Below are 26,510 nucleotides of genomic sequence, written 5' to 3'. Positions count from 1 at the left end.
TTATAAGTTTGGGCCACCATCATTATCAGTGTAGTTTTTATTGTCGTGATTCGCGTCCGTATGTGTAAAACTGAGTGTTGGGCCAGTTAAATTTATCGATGTTTTGTCACTCCGTTCTTCTCTCGTCCTATTCACGGAGACACTTGCATCCGATCCTGGTGGACTTCCTCTTCTAATTCGCGCATATAGCTTACTTTCCTGTCCGAATGCCAGCACTTTTTCCATTCGTTCTCTACGCTTTGCAGCTTTCTTCAGTCGAGCCTGATCTTGATAATATTCCGCAAAGTTATTCACAATGATGGGGATAGGCAAGGCGATTACAAGTACACCACAAATAGAACACATACATCCGATAAATTTTCCGAGAGGAGATTGTGGTGTCACGTCGCCGTAGCCAACAGTGGTAATAGTAATCGTTGCCCACCAAAATGTAGCTGGAATACTACTGAACGAGGCTCTGTTTCCGTCTCGCTCAGCAAAATAAGCCAACGTGGAAAATACCAAAACAATTATTATTACGAACAAAACTAGCACACCAAGTTCCTTGTAGGATTTGAAGAACGTGTGACCAAGAGCTTGAAGGCTGCTAGAATGTCTTGCTAACTTGAACACACGGAGGACACGAAGAACTTGTAGCACCTGGACGATTTCGTTCACAGCTCCAAGCGATGTGACTGAGAAATCTACGCAGGCTTCCAAAATTTTTGAAACGTAGTATGGTAAGGTGGCAACCAAATCAATAAGGTTTAAAAAACTCTTCACAAACTGTTGTTTGTTCGGACAGGCAGCAAATCGAATAAGGTATTCGAACGTAAACCACATGGTGCAGATCAACTCCAAGGCTTCCAAATGAGGATTGCGCACCCACTGACCTTCGCCGCCTAAGGCTGGATCGCTTCGATTGGTTGCGGTTTCGCCTATTCCAGGCACGGTGCTCAGATTCAGGCCCACGATTGAGACCATGACAAAAATGATGGAGACCGCGGCAAACACCTGCAGGAGAAAAATAGATGAATAAAACAATTCTTCAGACTCTTTAGTTTCCGAAGGCAAATAAGTTAAACATGTTTGATTCAAAACCACTGAGCTTAGTATATTTGATTGACTTAACACATCTATGTCTGTTTATATCCAAAATCTTGGTAAGAAGACACTACCGCTCAAGACAAAATATTTTTTCTGATGAAAACCTCGGGTTGTTTTTTCTAGGCTTAAATAGTGCATGTTAATTGCTTAAATGCAACTCACTGAATGGTGCAGCGAACGCAATCCTGAGATATGGCAAATTGGCTGAAAGGGTTGTGTGATGAAGCATTGGCTTTGTTAGTCGCTGTTTGTTGGGCTGCCTCTTCGTGAGTTTGGTGAGTCTAGCCATTTTACGTTCGTTCATGTTATGTAAGCCTCAACCTCTTTTTACGGATTTAGCGAGTAAGGACGTTAAAAAACGCTGAATGAGCGGCCGGTTACGTGGATAATTTCTTCAACGAATATCTCCTTTTAAAAAGATAGCAGTCCTTTGAAGACACCTTTTGAACTTCAAACACACCATTTCACCAGCAGTCAAACTAGTGACTTGACAAAATGGTTGAAAAAAATCGATATTGACGACCAGGGTGGCCTCCTAATTTTGGAATGTCCTTGCACCAACCGTCAATCATCAGACTGAAGCTCCGTTAACTTGCGATTGTGCGTAAAGTTTTTCATCTTTGAGGGGAACACGCTGTTGGAAAACCTTTTCAGCCATTGTTTTCTATATCAAAGTGTCTAACTGTGTGCACATAATTAAACTCCATGACGTCAGTTTCGCTAGCGATGTGAGCAGGCGTTGTTTTTATAAAGTGTTTTCAGTTTTAAAATGCAGAGAAAAAACTGAAAGGTGTGAAGTCTGCGCTATCTCGCAACAAATGTTCTCATTCAAGTTTTATTCGTTTACAACTGCACCGTCTTAATTGAATACCGTTTGGATTAAGGTGCGACTGACACAATGTCCTTTCGGAAATCCCATAACAGCATGGTGAACAGACACAGAAAGACATTGGCAAGGCAAAAACTACTAGAGATGCTATGTTCTGCGTAAACACAATGAGGTGGTCTCCAAATTTGGAGGCGTCAAGATCTTGTGATGTTTGATTTGGAAGCAAAAGTTTATATTTTACTTTATCGTATCAAAACTTATCCACCGCAAGCGTTTCTGTTAAGTTAAGTCAGGATTTGGGAAGAGCAAATTCCTCAGTTAACAGGGAGCTGAGAAGCATGCACTGGTGTAACACTGTTAACAGTCAATGCCTGCCGTTGGGAAATACCTTAATTGTCAGCAAAATCTCTGATCATCAAGAAACTAATTTTATATATTTTTAGTGGAGAACCATGTTAAAGCAATTAGTCTTTCCTAGACAGAAAGGAACTAGAATTGCCTTCAGAAAATTCGTGGTCGTGGTCCTCGGAATGTTTCATATGGATCGTCGGAAAGCTTTTAGCTACCCCTTTATCCGGAAGATACAAAAATTCTTTGCTTTTGTTACTAAATAAAATTCACAAAAATTAAACCAAAGTAGAAACTCACTGGTGACTGACACGAATTCGGCAAAAGGCAAAAACTAGTATAAGGAATTTTATAAGGACAGTTTCTCTAACGTAGCGTTTTTTACTGGACAATAGAGATTTCAGACTTAAAGATATATCTCCTAGTTGTGACTGGAACGTAATGTCGGGAGAGCAATGGGTTGATGTATCATTTTACAAAGGAATAGTGTCATCAGTGATATCTTATTCCAGAAACTAGTTCTGCATATATATGCAAGGAATATTTTAAATCCTAATATCATCATCATCGACATCATAACATTGGTGTTCAACACTGATGCATTCCTTCCGTAAGTATAATCTACTTGCATAGTTTCGCCAGTGGAGCTTATTGGATTCTTTGATACTGTTCATTGTATAAAAGCACAATAATATTCTTTGTACTTTGAGTGCCGTCAGATTTTGTGGTGCTTTCTATCAGAAGACTTTTAGGGTAGCAGAGATTGAACCAGTTATATTCTGTAAATGGCGAAGCTGCTTTCCAACGAAGTCACATGGAGCAATGCGAAATATGTTCAACACTTCAGGGTTTACCGTACACCCAGAAACTATTTAACGGACGGAGTGCTGTCGATTGTGACAGACAAGAATGTCTCAAAAACCTCACAGATTTGCTCAAAAGGACACCCCTTACCTCGAACTGTTTCGGTGGCGACTAAAAACATTTTCTTTTTATTACATTAAATCCAGCCTCGGCAGTTGGTAGACCTGAGAAATATCTCAAAATATGAGCGATTAGAGATATCCCAACGATTACACTATGAATTTTTCTTGGATCTCCTGCTGATGATTAAGAATTTTCCTCTTTAAAACAGCATTAGTTGCTTTATCTCTCCGTCGTTCACTTCGCTTCCATTTCCATGCTATCCACGCGGAACGAAAAGCAGTTTTGGTCCCGCTGCCAAGTAAATTCAGTCTTTGCTTATAGGCGCTAAATTTATCGTGTCAGGAAACAACCACGTGCCTGGGTCTGGAAGGCATAACAGTAGGCTAATGGAGTGATACTACGCACAAGGCAAGAACACACCTAACAATTCCTCACAGCGGGTAGGCCAAGTACGGCGCCCTATGAAGGTCGCCGTAATTTGGCCTTCACACTGTCGCACCTATCAGCAATAGCTGCACCCATTTTGATAGACACAATGACGAAACAGGCTTCCGTACTGTTAGCTGTACATGTTTTCGAACGGATGGTCATGACGGCCGAAATTTTTGCGCCAAGCGTTTATGGGCACACAGCATATCTGCCAAAATGGTTCATTACCAGTTTCACCATCTGATTCTGTAAGTCGTACTTTATCAAACCTTCTCTCCTGGTCAAGTCTAGTTCTACACCCATGCTAGCGCGATCATCCAGACAGTGCACTTGGTAGCAGGATAATCCGATGTCCACCTCGAAAAGGTAACCAAATACAGTATGTGTAAATTGGCGACCAGAAGTCACAGAAACTCGAAAGAAGTGGTTATTAGGCATGGAAAAATTCTCAGTTATATAACTGGAAGGTATCGGTTTGCTTCTCCATATTTTCTGGAACAAGATTGGTACTACACAATTTTGCAATCTCTTTATGGTTATCTCAGTATGGAGCTAAACTTATTTTTGTAAAGAAACAATAGAGATAAAAAACACGATGCAGAATTGAGCCGCAAACCTGGAGCCACATATGGGAAACACTATAGCATAACCGGGGACGACTGCAGAACTTTCAGAAATTGACACCAGAATGGGTTCTTCAACAGAGTGCTACCCTATGCACCGGACCTCAACTGACTGTTCGTAAAATTTATCATCTAAATCAACTGACCGGGATGCAAAAGGGACATGTTTTTAATTGGTACATTTTCATCTCCATTCATGGCATTAGTATAACCTATTCAAGCACTGACCATGTCAACTGACTGAAGACTGAGGTGCCTGTATTATTCACTAAATCGTACTTACTTTTATGTGGACTCCCTACCATTATTAGGCTTTTTATGAGAAATAAAATGATTCATCGCCAATATTCGTTTAACTTCGAGAAAAATGAATTTAGCCAGTGAAGTTCTCGTGTATTTTCTCCGATTGCTGCACCGCCGTCGTTCTCATTGTGATGAAGACCAAAACACAGCAAGTAGGGACTGGCTTTCATTACACTTCTGATAGCAAGTGAAACGCAACTTTGTTCTGTAGCAACTCTCACGATCGGGTACGCACATCGCAAAGTTGACCGGAAAAATTCAAATGGTATTTTTTCTAGAATGCTGGTGCTGACCAGATTCTCCATCAACCTGTCAATCAGTACACAAAATGCAGGTTTACCAGCTTGCCTCCATTCAGTATGCACTGTATGGTTTTTTGTTCAACCAGAGCGAACGTAAAAGTGGGCAGGTGATCGATTTCGGTCGTAGTTTATACCTACCGTGCACTTGCTAAGGAATGTTTGTTGGTAGCAATCGAAGTGACACCCTGGGATTTTGATTGTCTATGTTCAATTACAAACCAATTTATCTACTTTTCAAAGCACTACTTACAATACGATTGTGTACATCAGAAATGATGATTTTTTGTTTTTTTAATTACAAACTAGTTCACGAGGAACCAATGAAAAAGTCGCCAAATACTGCATACACGACACTATTAAAAAATAAAATAGTCTAAGAAAAACCGGAAAGTTTCCAACCCTTAAACTAGGGGTAAAGCACGAATAATGTATGAGGGCAAACCTTGGTTGGAGTTTGGAAACAGAAGTCTGACGACTGTTATCGATAGACTTCAAGAAGAAAACACTCGTGGGCAAAGTAACAAAGACCATAATCCAGTTTGGCAAGCTAGGACTAAAATTTAACATGTCAGCTTGTAGGTTAGTAGTCTAGTTAAGACAGAATAAGTAAATCCTGCGTGAGAGTGACCGTAGTTGTTTTAGAAAAAAATGACAGAACATGAGCTTTGTCCTGGTGGCGAGAAACGATTTGGAAAATGGTGGTAACCAGGGGGGAATGAAGCTGTTTAGAAATAAAAAGATTCACAAAGAGCCACAAACATGATATGGGAGAAATATCCCATACTGGTACGGATCCGCGGCATACCCACTGGTAGCAAAGAGAGTCTTGAGTCCTGACAAAGGAGAGCCAAACTAGCTGCAACAGGTCGTTGAGATGAGCAATCGGGGGAAATAAGGAGGAGTACATTACTTAAAAAAGCATAAATCCAATCAGAGACGAAGTAAGTGGAATTGGTAATAAAAAGAAATAAAGGGGGATATATCTGAACACTTGGGACCCAGCAGAACGCCGTCAACATATACCGAAATCAAGTGCTTTTTAGAAGAGTTTCAATCCATTTCTTGGAGTATTTGCACTAGCACTCTGCTAAACTAATTCACATGGGATGGTTGATTTTTAAGCCTTCGATACATCAATTTATGCCACTTTTATTTAATGCGTCGGTAATCCACCAAAACTGCAACGATTCTTCCACCCGAATGGGTTGTGTTTCAGGATGCTGCTTTTTTCAGCTTATTGAAGGACTGTTTGTTCAAGACAGACCTAGAAACACTGGGCTAAGTGAAAGTGAGCAATATGTGGCGATAGGTTTTCCGGTGTGATAAACAGCCACGCATCCACAAATAAAGACTCCAGAAATTCTCCAAAGAGATGGTAACACTGAGGATAGGAAGACAATGTCTAAGAGCTGGGGGACGATTAGAAATTTGCTGCGGCATACGTATTGAGCAACATGAAGTGGATACCAAGCTAAGCGGAAGTCGCACAGAGGACATCTATCGCAAGCCTTGCTGCAGTAGAGAGCAGTAGATATAAGCAAAGAAATGGCCGAAAAAAACTATTTGGAGTTCTCGATACAATCCAGTAGAAGGGGGAGTACGGAGAAATGAGAGTGGAAATCATCATCACTCGTTTGCTAGGTCAGCTTAAGCTTATGACTAAACAACATACTCTTTGGCTTATTGTAGGTAGCCGTGGGGAGGTCTCACGCAATAACATAATCTCAATGGAATGAAACGAAATATTCAAGGCGTCAGCTGAGGCGTCTTTTGGTCTTCGATACCCACTGCTTCAGAACTATAGTCCGTGTGGGTTAGTGTCGGATATTTGTAACAAGGCGATTAGAAAGCTAATTCTTGGTTGTACAAAGAAGAATTCCATTGGAGAATCTGTCCAGCACCAAGAGGTGCTTTGGTGCGTATGGCTAACCATAGTTCCCCGAACAAAGTTTTCCATGCCCAATTCAAGGTGGTGGAAGCAGAGGGGTGACCAACTCTTGACCTGGAAGAGGGGCTTGAAGAAGATTACGGAACGCCACTCACCCTGCAGGATGGACGCCGCGTGGTCCACAGTGCACCTGGTTGGTTGCGCTGCAATACACAACTGCTAATTGATGTCAATAGCGTTCTTGTTGTCACATTCTATACAGATTGTTTGAGTGAGTATCTAGAAGCGTCGGCAAATCGAAATAATTGTTGTAAGGTAATTCTCTTCCTCGTCCACTTTTAGCATTTTCTTCACAATTTGGAGTTCAAACTAGCTATGGCTGGACGGCAGCAAATGATCAGCGTTGAATATTAATTCCTGTTCTCAATGACGATGATGGAAAACAAGTTTGATTTGTAAGACCCTGGGCTGCAGTCTCAAAAATCAACATGACTCCACTCATAATCACTGTTTGGTATGACAATTCATGAATAAAAAACACTGGAATATTTACGAGAAATACACTCATCTGCAAATCAGTTTGGTTTTCACGGGAGACTCAATTGAATCTCTCGTTTATGATGTTCTCCAGCTGAATGTGCTGCACTCAGGCCGCCTCATGATTCAGTTGGCACGATATTCGAGATATCGAAGTATATTTTCATAAAGGAAACTACTCACAAGGTTGCTGAAAACTCTTTGACAGCCCACGACCGGTTTCGCCCTTCTTGGGGCTCATCAGGTAGGCGCAGTCCCCGAGTTTCCGTCAACCTTATGATCTACTTGAACCCAAATTGCACTGTTTTCGAGAAATACACTCATCTGCAAATCAATTTGGTTTTCACGGGAGACTCAATTGAATCTCTCGTTTATGATGTTCTCCAGCTGAATGTGCTGCACACAGGCCGCCTCATGATTCAGTTGGCACGATATTCGTGCCAACTGAATCCTGGGGCGGCCTGTGTGCAGCACATTCAGCTGGAGAACATGACAAACGAGAGATTCAATTGGGTCTCCCGTGAAAACCAAATTGATTTGCAGATGAGTGTATTTCTCGAAAACAGTGCAATTTGGGTTCAAGTAGATCATAAGGTTGACGGAAACTCGGGGACTGCGCCTACCTGATGAGCCTCAAGAAGGGCGAAACCGGTCGTGGACTGGAATATTTAGTTTCTCAAGAACTTGAATACAGAAACGACTTGGTTACAGGGCTGATATTGTGGAAAACTGTCAGTGAAGAACCTCTTGCGGTCAATAATAAAGCTTACGGGTTGCACCTCACCTTCCATTAAAAGAATTGGTCATGACAGTTAAAATGAAACTAATGTGGTTAAACACTCTGAGTTGAAATTAATTGCATAGGGCTTTCTCCTTGAAAGGTGTGCCATAAGCAGAGTCCTTTTGTTTTTAAAGCCTCCGAAACATGGGTGCCGGTGGATATCCCTTCAACCTAGCAGTCCTGTCGGAACCAACACTAGTCGGTTATTGGCTTCTACCGTAATCCGCATGTTTAGAAGGATCTTACTGAAATTTTAGTAACTGCATGACAACCTGTGGCTTAGCACATATCTGTCTCAACTACTAACAGTATGGGTAAAACGTGCAAGTTTTCCCGGCTGTTCCACTCACTCTTCCCTAACTTGCTTGAAAATTTAGACTTTTCTTCGTGTATGATCATTCCCTTCAGTCTTTTTGTTGGTGTACTTCGGTTTTCAGAACCAGCAGTCATCACTTGGCTCCAACAGCTTTGTTCCCATTCCTAACATTGTCAGTTTCAGATAAACCTTCGAAACAAGTGGATTTTTCCTTTTCTCTTGATTATTCGCGATACAATGGAATTTCGTTCCGTTTGTGCGTGACCTTTGTCACGCATGATCAATGAACTTCTGTTTAACTTTTGACGTTTTATCCTTGCGCCTAAGGCTTACGCAACCGATTTCGGGCTTGTCTGACGCCACTGTGGTATGGAATTGCTAATTCTCGTTTCCGGGTGTTTTTTCATGCGCCTGTGTTCAAACTTCAATCAATATTTGGTTCGTTTCTTACAAGCGTTGGTGTTTGACGAGATGGAGACGTGAATAGGTGTCAAAAACATTCCCTCTAACCGGGAAGAATGTAGGTTTGACATTTTCTCCAAGTCAGGTTATGAAATACATTGGATGGTATGGCATTTTTGGACGTACATAAAAATCGGCGAAGGAAAAGTGGCTGAAAGCTTCTGTGCTGAATATCGTAAAACATATGTGTAATAAAGTGAAACGGTACGTCAAAAACATGCGCAAGAAACTTCCTGAAACTTTGTTTCACCTGTTATTGTACTGTTATTTTACTGACTGTTCGCTGACAGTAGACCGCAGTAGTCCGCAAAACAAGAGCAAGTTTAACAATTTGGCTGGTAAGATTGAAATTTCCGTGGGGTAGTTCTCCAATACAACCATGGATTAGGAACTACCACCGCATGACTTATTAGCCCTCGTTCTTCGTGGTTATTTGCAAATGCTATCGGGGTCAACTAAAGCAGTGAGAATAGGCTGTTGGAAAGGCCCCGAACATAGATATATTCTGGCGAGGACTCGTGATTAAATTTATTGACTTCAGGGCTACGCAGTGATCGTTTACCACATAGATTATTCATTAGATTTCAAAACTTGCCCGGGAAATTCACCTTTTTAACTGTTCTTCTGAGAGAAAGATAAATAAGACCTTTGCTTTCCCGTTTTACGAAGTGGAGAACATGCATCATCTCTGTAGACTAAAAAGCCTTGCATGTTAGAGGAGCCGGTATATTTTAGGCGAGGAAATTCTGTCAACTTGGAAAGTAATGGTAGAAAGCAGACAGCTCACGTTAGGACATAATTTGGGGTAGATTGTTGGGATGCTGACGTTATGAAAAGACTCGTGATCATGGAACATTTAAGAGTTGGGAGAAGCAACCGTATACCTTGGAAGAGTGGACTTGAGACGAGTAGCCACATGTGAAAGGGATCAGGTGGGTAGCTGTGATGAATGCTCTTACCCATTGTTAACTATGTGATCTGAGAACACGTACGACCCTTCAAGCAGCAGCAAGGAGGTAGAGTGTTAGTAAATCTAGTAGAATCCACCCTGATTCTAAGTTATTGTTGATGAATCCAAGAGGTCTGAAGACTGTAATCATTTGCAATTGCATAAGGGCTCTAAATTTCATATCCAATTTTTTCGTCATAACTGGTTTAACCGTATCAGACGGCAGCCAAATTTATTGAGTCATTAAGTTTTCCTACTGACTGTTGGACATCATTTACGTGAATATGAATACATAAAAATAATGCTAGTGTAATTTGATTGTAATGACCAAAAAGAAGTAGATACACTTGAACTGCCCACCTTGGCTTGGAAACTCGGGGACCCTGCCTGCCTGATGAGTCCTAAGAAGAGCTGAACTGGTCGTTGGCTGTCGAAGAGTTGCCAGGAAAATTGCACATAGTTTCCTTTATGAAAATGCCTTGCAGTCGTACCAAATGAAACACGAGGCGGTCTTTGTGCAGCGCATTCAGTTGAAGAATAGTATAAACAAGAGATTCAGTTGAGTCTTCCGTGAAAACCGAATCGAGTTGTGAGGTGATCCTCTGACAGCTCTGGTGGCCTCTGACTGGCACTTATTTTGGGTAAAGCTGAACATTATATTCCCGTCACTACTCTGACAGTTTTACCACTATACTACTTACGCGGTTTAATAATTTAACAAACTCATAAATCCATGTGAGTTTAATGTAAAACACCAGGACACAGCTGATTTATCAAACTGTCAAGCTTCTTTTTTGTGTTTGGCTTAATCCGAGAACAAAACTACATATCTGGCAAGCACTGCCTCATACCGTTGCATGGCCAACGTCCGAATCGTATTCGATGTTGCCTAGTCATTGGCCAACTGGCCCTACTTGTTTCTTCCGCTGTTCTTCCTGAAACTAGCTCTGAATCGGTCTGATCAGTCAAGATGCTTGGTGCCGTTCCTTCCGTTCTCCTATTTATAATATCGTATCAGTTTAAATCTTGTAATGAATTCCAGCTGGACTACCCGGTAACAAGTTGTATAATGTCTCCTGTCATGGAACACATTCCCAATAGACTCTCAGCTGGGGTGTCCGATAGACTGACAAGCTGATGATAGATACCTCCGTATCTCACCTGTCTGAGGAGGAGCACAACTTAAAATCCATTTTTGTTCCCATCTCTCTCTACTATGATCATCATTTAACTTTATTAGGGCACTTTCCAATCCTCAGCGTTCTTGAGCTTCCATTTGGTTCATTTTACTCTAGGGCAGGTTCTTATGCTGAACACAATCCGTCAGTACCGATTTTTGCTATTTAACTGGATATATTTCGATTTTTTCTATATATTTCTATTACATACGCTGAGCTTCTATTTTTTGGAAGCAACGAGCTATTACTGACCCGACTTGAGTCTTTCGATTTCTAGTTCAAATGTCTCATCCCAACCTGCTGCAACTGATTATATCAAACGTTTTTATTGGTAATGCAGCTTTCTAGAGGAGTAAAATCAGTTGATACATCAAACCAATAAAGAAATAGACCGGTTTCATTATTTAACTCTACAGAGCAAACATAGATCCAGAAAAACGCAGCAAATTACCATAATTTACAATGTCACCTTCAAGAACACCGCGCACAAGGACAATGAACGGAGAGAATGAGTAGCTTCAACTTCTAACATGTTCTCTTGCTGTGGGTCTGCGATCAAACGTTTATTCATAGGTGTTTTCTAAACGCCTTTCTGAGTGTGAACCTATCGCAAAGAAAAAACAAAGTTGCTAATCGATATCGACATAGCAACAGGATATAAACCGTGAATCCATGGACTAGGTTAAAATGCTAAGAACAGGGAACGCGATATCGTCATTTAATCACATGGCTTCATGCTTTGCGACCATTTGGAATAATGGATTTTGACTTTATAGAAAGCCCACACACGTTTGAAAATTGAATGTGTTAGTTCAACTGATCATTCTTGCGTGGGCTGAGTTCAGCTCTTTTTTAGGCACGCCACTTTCGTCAACCAAATGTAGTGGCGAAAAGATTTTATGGTAGTGCAGATCTTTAGATGATTAAAACTTTTAAGATAACAGCAAACGAAAAGTGGAAACAGTTGTAGAGCTCACAAGAGGTTACCCGTTAGGCCCTCCTGATGAACATGTGTGGGACGTTCAGGGCCTCAAGACTGTCCGTCAGCCAATGCAGATACAACTTTGTTCAGTTTGATTCCTCTCAACTTCCGTTAGATAGACGGTGATCGGCATCACCAAGCACGTACCACGGCAAGGTCAATCGCTATTGGCATGAGTAAGGCCCATAAGGCGGCATTTTCTCCTCCAAAACAATCGACTTCTTCATGAAAGCTTACTGGATGAAGCTTTTGGACGCCCGATTTGACAGACTCCGTCGCCTTAGAATGTTGATGTGTACCATTAAGGGTGAGCTAGGTGTCAAATACTCCGTTGAATATGACTGGAGAAGACATAATTGCACAACAATTTTTGCCACATTTTTGCCATTGTATATTTGAAATCTAAATAAAACCGAATAAAAATGTCGTCGATATCTTAAATTTTTTATTTGCCGCTTGGCAATGTGAACTTCAATTGTTTCGGATTCATGTATCATGTTAATCCACGGCTTGATGGATGCATTAACCGCGAAGAACTGTGTCACACCAACAGTGGTAGACAGAAAACGAAACTGAGGGGAGTGAATGTAGAGAGCTTGCTTATACTGCATGGAAAGATACGCGGCCATTTCTTCAGTGATGGCGTACAAACATAGGTCGTATGGCTGTATGTCATTTGGCCGGTTGCCTCTCAGTGCAAGCATCTGGGTAGAATAAAAATCGATCTTGCTTTAAAGCAGTCGTGAATTTCGACGAATATTTGCTGAAGTCCACTTGGTTCAAAATCCAAACAGCAATTATTTATTATTCATTTTAGTTGCCCATTTAGAAGGTGGGACAGTGTTTCATTAATTTGGACAGTTTCAGTCAGAATGACCTGGTCTATAAAGAGGAGGTCTGTTTATGTTTTAATTAGCATCACGATGACACGAAAAGAGTAGAAATACTAACCAAAGTTGACTTTTATAATATCTTGCCATACAAGATTTACTTTGTGGTATTTGAACCAGTAAGAGCAGTCTATACAGTCTGGAAGAGCCATTAGACGCCACGCTCAATCATAGCTCTATCTACTGTAGAGGTTCAGTACGGAGAATGACTTATGTATACGTGTGTTTATATGTATGATTAAATAGTTATTTAGTCCTTTAATGCCGTGACAAAATTTTCTGGTCAATTTCCTTAATCACTTGTTTAAGGCAAGCTGAGGCTTATTTCGAACCCGGGAGTAAATGTTAACCTATTTCGACTAGCAAGGCAGCGTAATATTGGTCACCTCCTCAAGACATATTTGAATTTGAATTTGAGCTCAAAAGCATGCAAATCAAAGCCTCGCACATCAAGATAAACACGTTGTTGATATAGACGCGAAAGATAGACAAACTGCCTGAGAACTATCTGCGCCTGAAACTAATTCACCATAGCTTAAATAATAGTGGGCAAAATTTTTAGTCAATAGTCCCCTTAAATGATTTAGCGACATCATCACTACCTTACTGCAGCATGTGACATAATAGTACAGCGAGTGAAACTGAGTGTTTTGCATCAATTCAGTAGGCTAGCCGGTTTTCTTGCACCGAAGTGAGCTGACACCCGTTTACGAAGTAATCTGTGTCACATGAAACCAGACCGAAAGCCAACGAACCAATAGGCATTCAGCTTCCCACTGTGTGCGCTGTATAGACCCAATGGAATATAATCGAAAACCATTCCCAGATGATCAAAAATTATGTGGGGAGTACTAGACAGTTGAAACCCTATTAAAATTTTACTCCAATATGGGATTTATCACATGCATGGGGTTAGTTGGTTGGTCCTAAACGGCCAGTTCACAGGAATTTGCTTCAAAACCCATTGTAGGTTGAAAACTTAAAGTCGTCCAGAGAATATGACAGATTATCTGCATAGAACAAATGGTGTATGGATAACTCATATAACATAAATAGAAATACCAGAAAATATTTGCACATGATATCCATCTCGACATTCACTACTTGAGTAGTTTGCATTCAAACACTTGGCTATACCCTCTGATTCCCTACCAGAGAGTTAGAAAAAAGGAGCAAATTAACTAAAGGTGCTTGTGCCTGTAAAATTATGGGTCCAAATTTTGCGTAGGCCTTTTTCAAACGAAATCCAAACACAATGTTGGACAATTCACTGAGGTTTTTTTTGATACTTAGATAATACTCATGTATTATCACCATCTAAACAGAAGGCGACCACTATTATACAGGAGTCAGAATATCTCTTGGGCTGCCTTATCACTCAGTCATTCGTGGGGGCCGTTTGAGCGCTGGTATTAAGGCACAAAATCTCCATTTGGCCGCACTCATGTTCGGAAATGAAGTTTTGTACTTTTGTCAATGCAACATACCACGGAAGGTGAAACAAACAATGCGGAAAATGCAGAGTTTCAGTACCTACAATTCAAAAGGTAAATTTTTCGGTGTTATTTCAGTTGCACATCACAAGATAACAAAAATCGTGAGCATAAAACAATTTTCATTTCTGTTCTGTTCGCGCTTTTTGCTCAGAAGAATCAACTTGGTTTACTTTGTGCGTCCCCCAACAGGAAGTACAGCGTGGTGCCTCATAGAATTTCTGCTGCCTCATCAACTGCTTTAGAAACAGTTCGGCATTACCAAGTAAAATCTAGGAATATTCAAAAATGATTTTCTTCAAAGTTCCAGCGGAAGACATTCCGTTATTTAATCGAAATATTCATCCTAATCAGCCTATCAGTAATATGATACCAAAACCAGTGTGGGCTGCATCCATTAGTTAATTCTACAAACTGGTAGCTGCTGCACGGGTATATATTTATCTTCATCTATTTATTGAGTTTTATAAGTCGCTTTTACGGATTTATGAACCTTGTTACTGGTAGTATTTTCCATCTGTCACTAAGTAGTAGAATAACCTTCCATGTTGTACGTGCTGTCATTAGATTTATCCATCTCAATATATCGTAGTGTAACCTGTACCTAAAAATGTTGTACCAAAGGGAATAGTGGCACAAAGAGGACGGGAAAAATGAGCTAATTCAAGGACTAAACTTTATCAGTAAAAGTAAAAAAATGGCCTGAAAACCGCAATCTTATCTGGGGGAATTTCAGGTGACCGGTACCTAATTAGCACCATCAAAAAACAATCAGCACAGTTCACTAGCAAACTACACTAGATTGTCTATATATACACACATATATGTCTATTCAGGTGTGACAACTAAAAGATAAATCTTATGTGTTTGACCAGTAGCAAGAATTAAGTAAAAATATATATTCTAAGTGTGTTACTGTGGTCACCAAATTTTTTGAACATGAACGGACTTATTTCGTATGCTTTAATAGACGATTTAACTGACAAAATATCTGGGCCACCGAAGCGTGTAAACGCTTACCACGCGCTCTTTAGTTATACCCTAACCATTATTTCTTGTGTTTTACTTCATGTCCTGTTGCAATTATTGCATATTATAATGCAATGAAAGCTCAGTAGACTCAGCGACAAAGCCTGTTGCTGATAGCTTCAACTGATCCATAGTCCCCGGCAAATTTACCGCCAGTAGAATGCATTGTCTGAGTTCTGACGTCCACACGTAGGGTTTGCACCTCAACAGGCACTTTCGACCTACAATTTTCCTTCACCATTTTCTAAACTAACGATAGTTCTAGATTGGGTTATGGAAGAATAATAGAATATAAACAAAAGCTTCAAATTTATGTACGGTAACATAGCACTACGACTTATTATGATGTTGCAATAGTTGATATATGGCATATAACATCAGTACAGTTCATAACATGTGATTATAAAACATCATTATAACTTATGTACTGTAAGTATATGCAAATTATTATGAAATGGATAACCTGATGTGTTTATATATTAGGTACTACAATATTTGATGCTCTGCTTGATAACAAATAAGTGAACAGTCGATCCATATCTCAAAAAGCGCTCTAAGTTTTCAGCGTGTGTATCCATTAATCCGTTTTCTATATCTTCAGCAACATTCGTTAGCTTTTTATTAATAATAGTATTTAATGGAATTGATGCGCAGTGCCCACGCACAGGAGGAAGTCCAACTATGTTCATACATGTTGACCTACAATGTCTACCAAGTACCAACTACACTTGAATTTGTGTTGTTGTTCCGCCGAATACGAAAATGTAACAGACTTTGACAGTAACAGCAAAACGCTAAAATAATTTTGTGCTTATTGTTGTAGAATCCATCACGGGGGGCGATGAATTTCATTGGATGTTTTACACTCTCTTGTCCATACGTACTTCAAAGTACACCTAACTTTTCGAGTCAATGAAAACCCGAAGATGGTGAAACTTTGTTTTCTAAACAAGAGAATGTTTGGATGAGAAATGCCTACAAATGAGTTGCTAGAAGGCCATTTTGCGTCAAACGCGAAATTCGGAACAGTCGAATTTTCAGTGCTTTGACATTCTGGATTAAGGAGGAGTACCACTACTTAGGTTGCAAATAGTTTGTATACCTGATTTCTGTATCCTGTCGGGCAGTTCCACTTCGTTCCATCTTTTTTCTCCAAGGCAGTCATACTGGTACTTCTCAGGTTTTCTGAACCACCTAAGCAAATCCTCGTGTATGTCTCAGAATGTTTTGTTGCCAAACAAAACGCAGATCTTTCCTGTGGAATAACAGACCCGATAATTAACAAGAAGCTTGGATACGCAAAATAAGAGACCCTACATATAAATCTACCAAGCTTTTCAAATGTACTGGCTATAAAATAATACCAACTATATTATAACTTGGGGAAACAGAAACCAAGACAGACTGGATTCCAAAACAAATAGTCTGTTTGTTGGCGCTTGCCTATACTACCTATAGAAAATGTGTGTTAGGTAACGAACCAAAGGAGTTTCCGAGATACAGCTTATTGTAAACGTTTTGCCGAAAAAAGTCTCATTTTCTGCTTAAGCGATGTATTGACACGAAACGTTTTAACAACCGTAAGAATTCCGCTCAATTGATAAGCCCGTAGTTTTTCGTGACAGTGAAGCTGTGTGCATTCAAATGCAAATGGGATTTGTTTTAATTTTTACCAGCCTCCCTTCCGCCAGACGGTTTTGGGTGAACTAAAAAAAGAATGCATTTGCCTATCCCAAGTTACTGAGCTGCTGATGTGATCCAGACATAGCATCCCACAAAATTCGGACTGAACAAAATTGGTCGTCATGAGTGAACGCGGCTTACCAATAGATTTTTCATTCAAAAATGTGCTCCATGTAAACCTGATTGAAATTAAATTTTACTAAAATGCATAGATAATTCAGGAATGTACATCGCCGCCGAAAGAGTTGTGGTTGTTAGGACGATCATATGTAGTCCATGAGCACAATGCGTGTTTTTTCACTAAATTTCTGAAGTAACTTCGTACAAAAACTTAATTGTGACGTTTGGCGTAGGCAGATTTCTACTAGAATAAATTTTCCAGCAGAAGACTTTTGAACATTCCTAAGACGCTAACTGACACAGTGAAGGTACATCCGATAGATGACACCTAAATTCAAACAACTGCGTGACTTGAATCTGTCACCGGCATCTGCTGTGTAATTTAAACCTATCCTGGCTTATTACGTGTGCCGTTTGGTAAATTCCTTCTGTAAATTATCCCTAAAGGCGCCGAGGCCAGTCCATCTACAAAGACCTAAAAGTTGCTAATTCGTTTTCAAATACAGCATTTACCAATTTTGTTCTGTTCGCTCTGTCTGGGGGCGTTCATCAAAGCATAAAACAAAAGGTGAAAATTCTCTTTGCTTTTGTATGTCAGCGACCCAAGTTGAAAAAATTTAAATAAGAAAATTTCATTTTAATTTGTTGACTCATTAACAGATTGAGCATATTTTCTGTTAGTTTGTCTATTTGTTTCCAAGCATTTTATCACCATGTAAGAGGATATCACCAACCTATTCACTGACCAGATACTCCGTTTGTTATGACAACGGTGTCTTGTGATTGTAGACTCTTAAGTAGCAAGAACGTATGCACCACTTCACTAATCCAAGGTGCATTAATCTCACACCCGTCAGCCTCTTGACTTCCGACTATAGGAGGATTAACAATGAAACATCACAACTGATAAACGATAGGAAGTAATCTCAGAACATGACAGAGAACCAGATATATGTCGCTTTATGTCTTTCGAGATCCGAACCACTTAGCGATCAATACTCAACTAAGATCCAGAGGACATGTTGATTTAAGTATATGCCTCGGTTAGGCTGGAACATGTTCAATTTCATCTTGCAAATATAAGTTTTAAGTTAAAACGTGTATCATCGCTGATCTTATGCACTTTAGCTAGTTATACGTTGAAAGTTTTTTGTTATTACGAAGCTGTGATGTGGAAGGTCAAACTTTCCATTTTATGAGGCATATTCGTCCAAATTCACCATGAATCCCTCCGCCACAAGCAAGCGCACCAAATAATACAGTCGTTTTGTTAGTGCTTACTGCATCGTTGATTTTGTGTTTACATTTGACCTTGGACTTATAAGCAAAATCAACGTTAACATGTTGTTAATCTTCTGACGGTTTTGACGGAATGAATAAAGGAAGCTCACTGTTTAATTACCAAAAGGATTAGGTTGCTGTACAATTCAAAACTTGCAAAGCCTCTTCTCTTGCTCTCTGACTGATAGAATAAAACACGACATTGACAGAACGGACGCTTTGCAAACATGGTGTGGATAACGTAATACACTAGTCTTCAACAGCCAACCGCTTTTGCCATACTTTTGGCCCATCAGGTAGGCGCAGTCTCCGAGTTTCCGTCAACCTTATGTTCCTCTTGAACCCAAATCTCACGAACTTAGCAAAATACGCTCTTTACAATCCAACTTGGCTTTGCCGGTGACTCACCCAGAATCCAGCTGAATCTCTCGTTTATGATGTTTTTATGTGTAGTGTGGTACGTCTGCAATATATTGCGATATCTTGAATATCGTACCAAATGAAACATGAGGCGGCTTGGTGCAGCACATTCAGTTACTTGAAAACATCGTAAACGAGAGATTCAGCTGGTTTCCAGGTGAGCCTCCTGTAAAATCAAATTGGTTTGTAAATGAGTGTATTTCGCTAATGGTGTGGAAAAATTCAAATTTCCAAGCCGTTCTTATGCGTCCTTCCGTAGATTTCTGTACTCGTCACTACAGTTCCTTTTATCCCGTTGGATCACTTAACCGTGGGTTTGTGAATAAATGGGGTCTTTGACTAAACACGGTTTGTACTCCACAACGTTCAGCCTCAAGAAAAGGATGATGTTCCACTTCCCATAATTTTCGTTGTCTTTTGGCTATGATATTATGTGGAATTTGTACAATTTATTGGCTTATAAAGACATTACCACTAAGATATTTTGGGTTGCTTAAAAAGATTGTCACCGATAAAGCCGCATTTCTTTGGTCCTGTTTTGTTTCTGCATTTAAAAACAAACTTTTATAGGGGGGATTTCTTCCCCAGAACTAATCATGTCCAATCCACTCATTATCCAAATTTCTTTTGCCACGAATTGTTAAGAAAGAAAAACAATACGATTTGATTGAAATCAGCCAGAAAATCCCGATGATGATTTCAGGGCTTGTGATAAATTTTATTCGCTGACTAACATTGGACAAAGGAGCGGCGCTGCCATGCGATCCAGTGCTGACAATTTTTTTCGAGAATAACTCGCTTAAGCTTTACATTTCGTCTGCCATTCAAAGCGCGCCGTTTGAGAATTTCATGGCCTAACATGATCTTCCAATTTTTGTTTTTTTGATTGCGTAAGGTGCTCATAACTGCTTTTTGCAAAAATTTAAGTCTACAAAACCGGTGACTTCACGTACAGAGGGTTTAAGCTTCGAAACTGGGAGACCATATATGTCCAGTTCACAACCCCTTTTAGATGATCTAATGCATTCGACTGGGTGTCGAGCGTTCCAAGTCATACAACAGGACTGAAATACTAGATGCCAAGACACACTAAGCACAAGGCCGAAAAAACTTATGGATTTCAGATAAGCGGTCTTTTTCTTCTCGCGAAAGGAAACTAGGTAACGAAATATTCCCCCGCAAAATGCATGTGAACAATGCCTTGGTATGGAATAATGTCGCTCGGTAAATAACATCGTTGACTTGATTTTGAGGAGTGTGATTTAAAAACCAAGCACTGGGTTTTTTAGATTGTCCGCTGGGTGCCGAAAAATTTGATTACTCTTTTGCCATTACGCAAGCAGTGATGTGTAACTTAACATATGTGATTTCACACAAAATACCGCACGCATTTTTTGTAGTTCCATCCACAAAGTCATGGGAAGAAGCGAAGAACCCAAACTACTTTACCGAGAGGTGTTCTACAGGTTATTAATTCACATCACATGGAAACTTTGACCTCATATTTCGAATATCATCACCAAATCGTTGTAAATCACATGTGATTCCAGACACATGACAATCAAATCAGACTAATCAGTCATTCACATTGACCCTACTCCATTTCTTACGATCTTAAACGCCTGGATAAGAGAAGGGACAAACCAAAACGGTATGTTTGATTATCCAAAAATACTTCAGAAGAATACACAGCTATCAAGGCCATTAAGTAAGTGTCCCTTTGAAATTTAATACCACTCAACTGACTCCGATATATACACAAGTTCAGAAACGTATCGTAGGCGACACTAGATCACCACCAACACTAAAACTTCAGTCATTAACGTCACATCCGATTAACATAAGAGTTCAGTTCTGTTCTCTTCTGAATCGTGGTGTTTGAAAAAAATCATGCTAATCCTACTCACGGGTGAAATGAGCCGGTGCCACAAACCGAAATTCATAGAACCTGTTTACGTCATCTAGGTTGGATGCAATTTTATGAACAGGTGAGTTGATGCATGAGGTAGTCCTGAGCGGAGTTGAAAAACGAGCTAACGCCTTAAATTCCGACTGCGTCTAAAATGTATTTCTGATTGTGCGTAAGATTTTGGAAAGCTGGCCCACTGCGAGCCTAAACACGAATAGGCTGATTTACAGTAAACAGCAGTGTAGGCAACATGTGGCTTCCTGCGAGAGACACATTTCTTGAAGGAAATTGGAACGAAGCGATCACAAGAGTAGACCACATAAAAGATTAACTTAGGAGATGGATGTGCTTTCAGTTGGTGCTCATGGTAAAGCTACAGGATAGAATGACGATAATTTCGAATAAAAGTAGCGGTTACCGCTTTTTTGCTAATTGAATTTAATGAAAACAGGCCGCAAACGCAGAAGGAGGAACAGAATTTCCAAGTTGAGTTTGGCCTTGTTTGCTTGTTGAATAGTGCTGGGTTTGCAGGTCTTTTGATCTAAGTGTCCACAGACGTACACGATTTAGATATGTCGAATGATGTTACTTATCTCAAAAACAGAAATGCACATTTTCACCTTTGATTTTATTAGCAAAGATAGTGTAAGAACACCGGAACCTACAGTGAGTAATCGGCTTACTCCCAAGCAAACGTTATTTGTTTTTTTACGGCTCATTGATATCTGTCCCTGCAGTCATTCTCAATGGGCAAATATAATTTCTTCGTTAGACTTCAAAGTTCAGACATCGCTCAAATGGAACTGCCGAACCGACCAAATGGACGAAAACTCATCAGTTATTTACAGAACAGGCCATCATTGTGATATCCAACGGTCATAAATTATCCTTGCTAACAGAATCAAAAATAAAGCCAGTGTTGACCGTTCCATGTCAACTCATTTAGGTCAACAGTGCACAGATGACAACAAAGCACATATTCTCTAAGGTCACTTTCATCATCTACCTTGCATAAGCTTACTTTCGTAAAACATCCGATAAAATCAACACAATATCAAGGTGACAGTGAGAACTCCATACCTGTTTTCTACCATCTTATCAGAAAATTTTGTCTATTTTCGTATCTTTTTACTCATTTTACACTAAATTTCGTGATTATTGTGTTTATTTTCGTATCACGCAGTCCTTCAAGGCTAATTTAGTCATCTGAAAAAGCGGATTTAACTTTCCTACATTCAACATCCACCATAACAAACACGCATATTCCAGGCGTGTGGGGTTTTGATCAAGCAACTGCAACCCGCTACAAAACACTAGCGTCTATCAAGTATTTCACCAGGGTTCTAATACTAGATGTAGGCCAGAGATCAAACAGCAGTCATAAATTTCCGGGGACATTATTCCGAGCAGCTGGTGTTAAATCGTTAATGGTGAAACAACTGCGACAAAAACATAGGCACACACCATTTTGACATATCGTCGCAGATTTCGTTGCTGTTGTTTTACCTTCAGATTCAAAACCACTTCAGTACCATTTCAACAAAACTGTGGGTTGCATCTTCTTAACTGATGGTCCACGCTTTTTCTTACCGAGCATCTTTAATCGGTTTTTCAGCCCACAAACTTTGCATAATTTCTGTGGTATATATTATATGAAATTTCTACCGGACGAAGATTAGGGCAATTAGATATCCGGGTGAAAGCCCCTCTGAGACAAAAACATGACCTAGTTTTAGTTGTCAGAGACCTGAGTAGCCGAAATGTTTTGTTAAAATGTCAAACTCTTCTCAGACCATTGTTAGCTATTTTGGGTTGACTTTCTTCTTAACGGAACGCTATACTTAGTAACCATCAAAAAGAGTCCATACGAAAGGACCAAAAATAACGAATATGGGAGCATCAGTTTCAGTCGGCATTTTCTTTTTTTGAATAGTTCCGAGCTCACCATGCGGTAAAAAAAATTTGTGTGCATATGCAGCCTTAAAAAATACGTGCACTAAACAGATAAAGGGTTAGGGTGCAAATGAGCCAGCGGTGAAAAGAAAGGAAATTGTACAACTTTACGTCTATGTAATGATGTTTGAGCAACATCTCTTTGAGCGTCAACAATCCAAATTGGAAAAAGGTAAACTTTCCAGCATAAGTGTTTTATTGCTGGGCCACGCAGACCCCACAAAATAAAGGCATGGTGAATTCAAGTATTCTTCATGTCAATGAGCCTCTAAGTCACTCAATCTTACCCGTACGTAATCGTAACTCACAGGTTAGTACATTTTCCACACTTATTGTTCCAGTGACACGGTGGCCCACCCATTCTTTTTATACACCATTTGCACGTTGACTATGTTATAATGCGGCATACCACATTTTCATGTGGCGGATCAAAATATCAACTAGCGTCGCCGTACTACCGATGTAGCTGCGAGTTCCTCATGCACACAGAACAAATAAATCCGTTCAAAGGCCTTCAAGTCCGTTAACAAAATGTCAGCTATACGTTTCTGATGCACTTGGTTGGCACGAAAATTTGATCTTCATACGGCATTCATATCGCGTGAGTAGCGGGATTACCAAATGTTTTTATTATCATTAACCAAAAACCAGTTTAGTCCAGAAGTGGCAGAAATATTTTAGCTACATGCATGCTTGCGACATGCTACATACTATACTACTGCTACTATATCATTACATATACTATATACTACAGATACTATATACTACGTGGTTCAACAAATCGGACGTGACTATTCCTCCTACAAAAACGCTCACACCCTCGTGCATATTGGATATTTTGCGACCTATAATTTGTTACTACCCGAAGTATGTTGTTTAATAAAACAACATGAAAGGTTTCTGCACATTGGATAATCCTATTTGATAGCTATCCTACTGACTTACTCTGGCCATAGTAGACGTCTGCGGTTTCTCCACTACCTCCCACAATCGCCGCTGAAATTCGGCGCATTTTCCTTGTCCAAACTGTTCCGAATCATCGCTTGGCAAGCCCGCACTAGATGTCTTTTTGATATCCTCCTCCATGCGATCTTTGCGCTGGACAAATCGCGTCAGACAGCAGGCATCAAGTAGACACTCGTTGAGGCCCCAGTAATTCAGATCCTCGATGAATGCCATTACACATACCTCGTCAAGAATATGCAAATGTCCGGTACGATATAAATCCAGGATGGAGCTAAAAGATCGCGCCGAATGGTCGAAGTAGAACTCATTTTTTTGTGGTGAATAATCGTCACAAAGCTGCGTGATTTCCAAGGGATCCATGGATAAGCTTAATCTCCCTAATCTAGAATTCGGGTAATTACATAATGTCCTCCACATTATTTCATGATGTTCACCACCCACATTCAGATATGCTCTACTCGATCCTTTGCGCATATCGATGAGGTCGCTTGTAGTTAAATGGAACGTATAATTAGCATGTTCACTCCAATGCGCGGTATCCCATGGTGTACTTCCACTATCACTGTGTTCGTGATTATGATGGTGTGTGCGCCCTGGCACGTGAGTAGCGATCCATTTCGTTGCTTTGGTTTTCAAAGACTTTGCACTATGCCGCGCCATCTCCGGGCTAACAGTTTCCTCGGACTTGATGGCCGCGCTAGCAACTGTACGCTCAAATTCACTTCCTGAATCAGATGTGTAAGTGAGACAGTTTTGTAATTCCTTTTGCGGGCCAATTTTATCCATGGTTAATGGCCACAGCTTGTGTAACAATATGCTCATCCTATTGGCCACAACATTTTAGCACAAAATCTCAAAGCGTAAGGCCCAATGAGCTGATTCATCCTTTGTGTGCATCTGTGCACAGACCTGAATGCCGCAACTACTAAATGTCCGACTGAAACATCAATGCGAGAGATCGAACACGGCCAATTTTCTACCCGTATCCCGCACACGGGTTGGTTGACAGTCTGAACCAACTGACCAATCGGGAAACAGATCCAGGTAAAAAACGCTTACATGTTTGACGTTTTCTAAGCTGTTTGTTGTGCTAGTTAGTATTCCTCACGAGAGCACATTCGCTTATAGAATTGGTTGCTTGAATAGATCTGACAGCACGCACTTTCATTCGGAAGCAAAAGTGGTAATCTCGCATCACCGCTTCGCAGCCCTATCTGAATCACCTTATTTGTTGATACTTGAGGCCGGTGGAATATCTTGACAAATATAGTGAGAGTAACATTTAACCTAAGTAACCGTCGGAAACTGTCCACCATATCGTGTATAACATGTACAGGACTTCACTTAAAAACGGACGCCATCCTACGTAATGTAGACATGCACATGGAAAGTAGACATTTAATCAGAAATTCAAGTGAATCGCTTCTGAAATTGAAGGAATAAAATGGAAACTAAAATCGAAATTGTGTGTTAGATTCTTTTGGCAAACCGGTGGGTCCTTGAATGAGATGTGGCAGCTCACATATAATTGAGCACCGAGATCACAGTAAAGTCCCCTTGACGCGTGGAAAAATCGGTGAAGCCGCTGAGAGATTAGTTGTTTGGGTAACCAAGCAAAAGATGTACGAAAACCAGTAGATAGCCTTCCAGCCAGTGTATAGTTTTTTTAGTTCGCTCACGTCAAGGGGCCATCCCACAATCCAGTTGCAGATATCCCGGGTAAACCTACACATTTCACGGCACCACATATTCATATATATTAAACCAAAAACAGTAGTAAAGTCAGGTAATCGCTGGGAACAGTGGTCGCAAGTGGTCTCCGTATGTACTACAGTAACCCTCTGACAGTACATCTCAACCCGAACTATGAATTCCGCTGCTTCGAAGTAATCGGTAACAGGTGATTTTGACATCGCGAGGACTACGTTTAACGGGAAAATGGCTGACGGAGCACATAGTCAACATTTTGTTATCAAATAGACAAAAAAGTAATTCGCTTAAAAAGCCTCTGAAATCTCCTCATGTATACAACTTCTGCTTTATGAAACACGGTATTTTATGATGTTTCTTTGATATTTAGTCGGCCGCAAAGTGGAAATCCTCCTCTGAAAACATTCTGTCTAGTTGATGTTCTTAATGGTGCCTTTTTTGTAACCTTCAGGGATTCTGTGATTAGACTTTGAATATACATTCTCATTTTTACGATCAGGTGTGCTGTTCCATCCTTATTGGGAATCATCCGCAGTACACATTATACTGCGCACAGAATGGCACGAAAAACAATTGAATGGATGAAAAATCCCACTGCCAACCTTTTGCAAATAGCTCAGAGGATGAAAGAATTCACCTGATGGGCGAAACTTATGTCTGACAACTCGTCATTCGTACGGCAAGTTAAAACAGCAGCCCGTGAGGTGGATTCTTATTTGAACGGATGGTGACGTTACATCCTGTCTAAAGGGCAAATCAACCACTTTATTGATCAGCCGCTTGTAGCCAGACGGTCAAGTTTTCAAACCAATAGCTCAAAGATCGTAGTTCTACACTATTTGGAGTTCCGTGAGATATGCAAAATGGGCGATTTCCACCGACGATGAAAATAAAGAAGATCAAATTTCGAGTGCACTACTAATGAGGAAGCAAAGATTATGGATCTAGTCTGTCTTTTCCTCCGATGATATCGCATGATCACGCCAGGATGTTACCTCGCCAAAATTCACCGCCACTGTGCTATCAAGTCATTTCGTGGTCATACAATAGGTCATACATCAGAAGGCATTATCAAGTAAGAACATAGTGTTGAACATTGATGTTTTTGGGACCTCG

General features: G+C 40.2%; 1 protein-coding gene across 1 annotated transcript; it reads right to left on the bottom strand.

The window, feature by feature from the left end:
* T265_10920 (hypothetical protein) lies at positions 1–24,470 on the bottom strand (the record flags this gene model as incomplete). Its single annotated transcript, XM_009177436.1, has 2 exons — positions 1–993; positions 23,664–24,470. 2 exons carry the CDS (start codon positions 24,468–24,470, stop codon positions 1–3), a joined length of 1,800 nt encoding a protein of 599 aa, XP_009175700.1.
* Between the last annotated feature and the right edge of the window lie 2,040 nt (positions 24,471–26,510).

Source organism: Opisthorchis viverrini (assembly GCF_000715545.1).
Source record: "Opisthorchis viverrini unplaced genomic scaffold opera_v5_421, whole genome shotgun sequence".
Taxonomy (NCBI): Eukaryota; Metazoa; Platyhelminthes; class Trematoda; order Opisthorchiida; family Opisthorchiidae; genus Opisthorchis; species Opisthorchis viverrini.
The sequence above is the reverse complement of the archived record's forward strand: the minus strand, read 5'-3'. Positions and strand labels throughout refer to the sequence as shown.